The sequence below is a fragment of the Morone saxatilis genome, unplaced genomic scaffold, assembly GCF_004916995.1.
Source record: "Morone saxatilis isolate NCDOM2014 unplaced genomic scaffold, NCSU_SB_2.0 Contig2, whole genome shotgun sequence".
NCBI lineage: Eukaryota > Metazoa > Chordata > Actinopteri > Moronidae > Morone > Morone saxatilis.
In genome coordinates this window covers 26,107,830-26,114,524 of record NW_023339762.1, presented here as the reverse complement: position 1 = coordinate 26,114,524, position 6,695 = coordinate 26,107,830, and the positions used below count along the sequence as shown (strand labels likewise).

Sequence of the window (6,695 nt, the reverse complement as noted above, 5' to 3'; positions counted from 1 at the left end):
AGGCCCGCAGCAGATTAATATAGTAATGAACGTACAGAAAATTCCTGACTTAATATGAATAACCAGCTCATATTTTGGAAAGATAATCATGAAATTGTGTCAATTTAGCCTAGATACATTGGAAAATAGCAATTAATTAATTTTCCAAAACATCTATACGTGTTGCCGTGGAGATGTTTAACAGTCGTGTGTGTGAGTTCGTATTTCTGTGCACGAATAAACAAGTTTGGGTCGAGGGTGTCGATTAATCGTCAGCAGTTGATTAAAGGGGTCTGTGCTGCAGGGGATTGTGGGTAATCCTACCTTCCTCCACAGACACATTCCCCATGAACATCAGCTTTCCGGGACCCCTCGTCAGCACCATGCCGAAGCTGCAGAGACACAGAGGAGAGACCGAACGTCTGCATTTAACAATAAACAGTGTGAAACGCTGCCCTCTGGTGGTCGAAGCGCACACATACACAATACTGACACTGAACCCCAATTTGATCTGCAACAATAGATACAAAATATTATTTTATTGACCCAAACTGACACATTACAAACATCCTTCCTTTAATATTTTACCTTTTTAGATAAAAACTCAAAAGATGTAAACAACAAACAACAAAGTCGTACAAAAACAGCTTTTTTCCAGCAGTTTTTCTTGTCTTCACCTATCTCTGACTTATTCTATTAGTTATTAATTTTAGTGTTTTTTCTGTCCTGACAAATAAATCCTTGATAACTTTTATCTGTTATCTTTATTATTTATGACGTTTGCATTATGTTTGTCTATTGTCTGAGTTGTTTTTATATTTCTGTCAAGAGGAATGCTTTAACAAATACAGTAACCTTGAATCTAATAGTAATCTACACTGCATTTTCCAGGAGTTCCAGGAGTTCCAGGAGTTCACTGCACGTACAACTTCCCTCATCGACTTTTATTGTTAGAAACCTTTCTCAAAGTTAGCACAACTGTGGACTAAACTGAAGATTATTTATTTGATTTATTTTTCAAAAAATGCTTTCAGTGACCGCACCTTTCAAAATAAACCTCTGTGCAACTACAGCTCATTTACAGTAAATTCAGAAAACAGACCATCAGCATCACTGTGCAAAGCTAATGTAGCATTAATAGACTGTTTGCATGTAGGTATAACCTCTATGAGAGTTATGCTCCAGAAAGAAAACACATTTTCTTTTGATTTGATTTTTTATCATTTTAATCAATTTCCAGGTGTTTCCATGACTGGAAAACTGGCGTCTAAAGGTTTTCCAAGATCTGAATCACTTCCATCTGTCTGTTTAAAAGTTAATGTAAGTGTCACAAACCAAAGTCTGTTCAAAATTCACTCAATTTTGAAAGAAGGAGGCTGTGAGCTGCAGTTTACTGAAGAATCTGTCTCAGCGTCCGTCAGCCGGTCTGGAAACTAAAAACTCAATTCAAAAACATTCACACTGAGCCATGAACCCCAAAATGACTGGAAAACTAGTGTTTCCAATTTCCAGGTTTTCCAGGATGTTGTTTTTGTTTGAATTCTGTTTTTCAGATCCTCTAAAGCCCAGAAAGAAACCCTCTATGAGGAACTTCAACCTCAGAACAGCAGAGTTACCTGAAAGGCGTCTCGTCGATGTTTGTGTAGAAGTACTCGTTGACGAGGAACAGAGGTCGTTTCTGTTGGAGGAGAAAGGAACCGGTTTATGATCGCCTCTGTAGGCCTTCAGCTAGTCTCATACATGTGACAGAAACCAGCTGTGTTCAGACAAACTGACATTTTAAAACAACAACTGGCATCCTAATGAAGACCAATCAGAGAAGAGTTCTTCCTCTTCTGCTTGGAAATAAGCAGTAGCATTACTGCCACCTACTGAACTGGAGGGAAACTGCAAGTTTGTAGTTTCCATCATGTGTGGTAAAAGCAGAACGATGCTTCAAATCAATGAATAAACACATCTGTCTGCGTTTAATTCCAGTTATTCTGCTTTGTTTTAACATTTTGTGGTAAAAACTAAACACTTACTCACATAAATCTAATCTGTAGGGTTATATTAAGATATTGTGACTCACCCCTTTATCCACTGAGGCTCTGATGTTCAGGCTGCTGCTGCCAGTCTCTCCTTTCACCATGGCTGTTCTCAGCTACAAGTTTAACACAAAGTCAAATTAGTTTCTTCCTCTTGTGTCAGATTCAGACTACAGGATACTTTTTAGGCTACGGCCAGCAAACTGCGGCTGAGCCTACGTCTGTCGGGTTGATATTGTGTCATCTGAAGCATTAGACTATATATCCAAGCTAACGAGCTAGCATTTTGCTGACATTAGCTTACAGTTTGAAGATGATAAAGGTTAAAAGCGACATATATACAGTATATAGTCACATCTTAAGTTAACTAATGTTAAAGCAGATTTTTTGGGGTCAGTGGTTTTGGTTAGAGTTAACAGGAAATGAAGGTGAGTCTTTGTAAAGTAAATTTAAACGTTACTTTCTCCTCTGTATCCTCCCACTCCACCTCAGACAGATCCACACTGTTGTAGTTCGGTTTCGGCTTCAGTTTCTTTCCATCTTTATACTGTAGGACAGAGGACACACTGTTACTGTGAGTGTGTGTGTAGGTGTGTGTGTGTGTGTGTGTGTGAGTAGTGAAATACTGTACAACTGTCCTTATAAATACTTAATACCTCTCCCCTTAATGCACCCTTCAGGATCTCTTACTTTAAATAGAGAGCTAGTAAATCAGAGCCGCTGCGGCTCTTCAGTTAAATTTGTCTTCTGCAGTCGTGAAACAGGACTCACCAGAGGTCGAAGGTCAGGGTGAGCCAGGATGTAGCCGTTGTTGGTGATGAGGAAGGCGTAGCCGTGAGCTCCCAGCTGTGGAGGAGAGGAAGAAACACACACACAGAGCTCAGTGGGTGTAAAAAATGTAAAGCTTTTATTGTGAAATCTGTGCGTGAACAGGAGCTCACCATGTATCTGGGAGCCAGCTTCATCACCTCCGACAGCGGGACGTCGGAGCCGACCACGCCCAGCAGGATCCCGTGGGACAGCTGGAGAGAGACAGAAAGAAGGGTCACTATAATAAGTATTAATCTGTTAATCTGTTACGGAAGCGTATTGCATTCACTTGAAAAAAAAAAACTCTCTCAAAAACTGTTTTTTTTTATAATTTTTTTCTGTTTTTCGGAGTAATTTTTTTCTGAATTATCAAGATACTTTGAACTAAACAAGCCGGCCATGTCTGTTTCCGTTAAATCGAGCTCTCAATAAAGGAATGAATGTGTCTATTGTTTCAAATGCTCAGAAAAAAGATTTGTCCGAAAAACAGAAAAAAATAAATATTCAGAAAATCTGAACAAAATTACTCCGAAAAACAAACCAAAAAAAACGTACTTACTCCGAAAGACAAATCCCCTCCATCACATCCTGTTTGTTACACAGTTTGTTGTTAATTAAGGTCAGTGGTCGACCGATACGGGTTTTTAACTGGCTGATAGATAATATATAATAATAATACAGGCATATATCAAAACAAATCAGGTATATTTCCATTAATCCATTAACATTATAATCTAATATATATGGTTATATCAGCCAGTAACAAGTTGTTTTAGATGGAATTTAATTAATTAATGAAAGTGAAAATACTGTAGATTTTAGGATTTATTGGAAATTTGAACTATTAAGTGTATAACCACAAGGTTGTTATTTTCCTGTCAGTAAATCAGGTTGTTTGCTATCTGTTTGTTCTGTTGTTGTGATGTTGTGTGGAAGCATTCAGATACGTTTCACTTATAATATTTATATTATAAATCACATTTTACGTTAGTTACACGTTTACACAAAATGTAATCACAGTAAAATTCAGAGGTGGGAAGTAACAAATAATGTAATATTTTGATCTTTCTGACATCTTTTTACTTTTACTTCCAACATTGTAACACAAATATCTGAACTTTTTGCTGCTTATATTTAAAAACAGGCTCATTACTTTACAGTTTTAATGGATTTGAGGGAATCGTCAGTTAATTATTTAGACGTAGAACAGAGTACATTTTCACTTTTACTTAGTAAAGAATCAGTGCGTCTACTTTTACCACCACTGTGCATATTGTACATTATTCTTAACGTTTGTGGTTACAGTTAATGTGATATACTGTATTTACAGTATGTATATAAACACATTGTACTTTAGAGGTGACACACTGACCGTCTCTTTCTTCTTGCTGAAGACCGGCATGGCCACCGAGGTCATGAGCAGCAGACTCTGAGCTTTGGTGGTGAAGAGCTGAAACAGCAAAACATATTTTTTATAAAACACTTTTAAAGATGAATGATGAACCAAGTAAGAGATTTTTAAAGGTAAATGGAGGCGCACAGCATCAGCAGATTGTTTTTAACGTGCATTTGTATTTATATATATATCATAATATCTTTAGAAAGAGGCTGACTTTGTCCTGGTGTTCTTGTTATATTTCTATATAATATAAAGCATATTCTTTCTTCTCTATACACAGATAATAATATTTATTGTGACACTTAATGCAAAGTGCAGCAGCTCTGAGGTCGACCTCCAGGTGGCGCTGACGGACTGCTGCAGTACAATCGGTCCCTCCAGGAGCTCAGAGAATAACATGAATGTGTGTTAATGTATTTTTAAAATCAGAAACTTTACTCTTCCTGTTAAACTGAGGGAGCAAGTGAAGCCAATAAAATGTGAGTTTACTGCATATGTAAGTAATTATTTGTGTTAAGTTACTTTTTGCATTTTAAATATCTGCATCAGTTCTCTTATTGACGCCTCAGCTGTCAGATATATTATCTTAGTGTCTCTGTGGGACAAATTAATCTAGTTATTGCGCTGTATATTGATACAGGTTCTTTGTTATTGATTAATGTCTGTGGTGGAGGTCCTGCCCAGTGCAGGGAGAGTTATTTTTGGAGTCCCTGACTTAGTTGACACATCGAAGCAGCTCAACATTATCGCTCTGAGTTCTCCGCTGCAACTCCTTCGTCATCATCGCTGATAGAGGACATATTGATGTTTCTTAGACTTTCTTTGACATTTATGTATCAACCCAGAATTTTACTTGCAACCCTTCTTATCTTACTTTGACTAACAGAGCTTCTCTCTGATTAGGACCACTCGTATTTGTACTGAATGTTTTTCCTTTAATTGGATGCTGTGCACTATTATACACACAGCCAGAGGTATACTGTTTTAATTGGGGTGGCACAAGAGGGGCAGTGACTCATGCAGGGGTGGCATGAAGTTTGTGCCAATTTATATAATTCCAACACTGTTTCTGGACCTCAGTGTGCAGAAGTATCTGAATACACTCACAAAAAACTGTATGAGATTAGCATAAAGTGGGCGTGTCAGTAAAGGGGAGACATGTGGGTACCAACAGAACCTATTTTTATTCAGATCAAGGTCAAAGGTTAAGGGATCTCTTGCCAGTTTTTCCATCTGTTGCCTTATTTAAAGCGTTATTTAATCTCCTTTCCCGACACAGTTGGTACCAACGGATGTGTTCGGTCATCTACTTTCATATGATATCAGTATCTTTAGTTCAGCTTTAAAATGGAGACCACTACAGCTTCTGGAAGAGAGGGAAGGATAATGGCGTGGCCACACTCTGTACACGCTCCTGCTTACAGCATATAGAAAGTATTTATTATTTATAGTAATTTATTGGCACATGAAGCTATTTAAATCTATTTTATAACAGTTATTATTGTCATTAATGTTTATTTTAATTATTACTATTTTATTTTTAACCTGTTTTTGAGGATTTGAGGGTGAAACATAATAATTTGTATTTGCATTGTGTTTGTATGTTTTTTTACAACTACTTCTATTAAAATATTATTCTAAAAAAAACAACAACTACATATTATATAGAACTGATCTAAAAACTACAACTTCTTCTTCTCCTTCTTTACCTCCTTGGTGTTGGGAAGCTGCCGGAGCGATGTGGAGGGAAAGGCCCAGAGGATCATGGGAGAATGAGCAGAAACACAGACAGACAGATGAAGGTGAAGTGATGATGAAGATGAAGATGATGATGATGATGATGTACAGTATGTTGACTTAAAGGAAAAAGTTCCCCCCCAAAATGGTGAAACACATCATATCTCAGCTCTAAACACGAGCTCTCTGATTGGCCGGCTCGGCTCACCACAGTGTCCATGTAGGCTTCCGTCCAAATGATGTCGTGGTCGTGGTTGATGACCATCGGTCGACTGAGCACGTGCAGGTACTCCATGACATTCTCCTGCACGTCGGCCAGCGTGGAGATGTGTGTGTAGTAACCTGAGGTAACACACGGAAACACAGGTAAACACACACACACACACACACATACAGAGACACACACACACACACAGACACACACATACAGAGACACACACACACATACAGACACACACACACACACACACACACACACCACTGACCTTTGTTGTTGCAGGCGATCCACTTGGTGTTTTGAGCGAAGGTCATCTCTCTGCCGATCAGGTAGGTGAAGACTCGCACCTGAACAGAGAAACACACATTAAAGGTTCCATATGTTAGATTATGAAGTATTTCTGTATTATTTTTATATATTAATCAGTGTTTATCAGCAGGGAGTGAACGGGTTGTAGCGTAGCTTTGGTCCTCTGCTGCCTGTGGACTGATTTCTATGCGTTTCTATGTAGGGATGAGGGTCAAAG

General features: G+C 38.2%; 1 protein-coding gene and 1 long non-coding RNA gene across 2 annotated transcripts in view; both read right to left on the bottom strand.

Moving 5' to 3' along the window:
• Positions 1-302: 302 nt before the first annotated feature.
• On the bottom strand, positions 303-2,554 carry LOC118330245. The gene is made up of 4 exons (XR_004796827.1): positions 2,467-2,554; positions 2,051-2,122; positions 1,596-1,657; positions 303-371 (listed from the first exon to the last, which is right to left on the bottom strand). It is a non-coding gene; the product is annotated as an uncharacterized LOC118330245 (long non-coding RNA).
• A 163-nt stretch (positions 2,555-2,717) lies between these two features.
• The window catches only part of LOC118330976 (voltage-dependent calcium channel subunit alpha-2/delta-4-like), a 24,705-nt gene continuing 20,727 nt past the window's right edge, over positions 2,718-6,695 (bottom strand). The window contains exons 12-16 of the mRNA XM_035665732.1: positions 6,438-6,516; positions 6,161-6,294; positions 4,189-4,266; positions 2,948-3,028; positions 2,718-2,852 (exon numbers count right to left, since the gene is read on the bottom strand). Of these exons, the coding sequence (XP_035521625.1) occupies positions 2,718-2,852; positions 2,948-3,028; positions 4,189-4,266; positions 6,161-6,294; positions 6,438-6,516 (507 nt within the window). The remainder of the gene's footprint in view (positions 2,853-2,947; positions 3,029-4,188; positions 4,267-6,160; positions 6,295-6,437; positions 6,517-6,695) is intronic.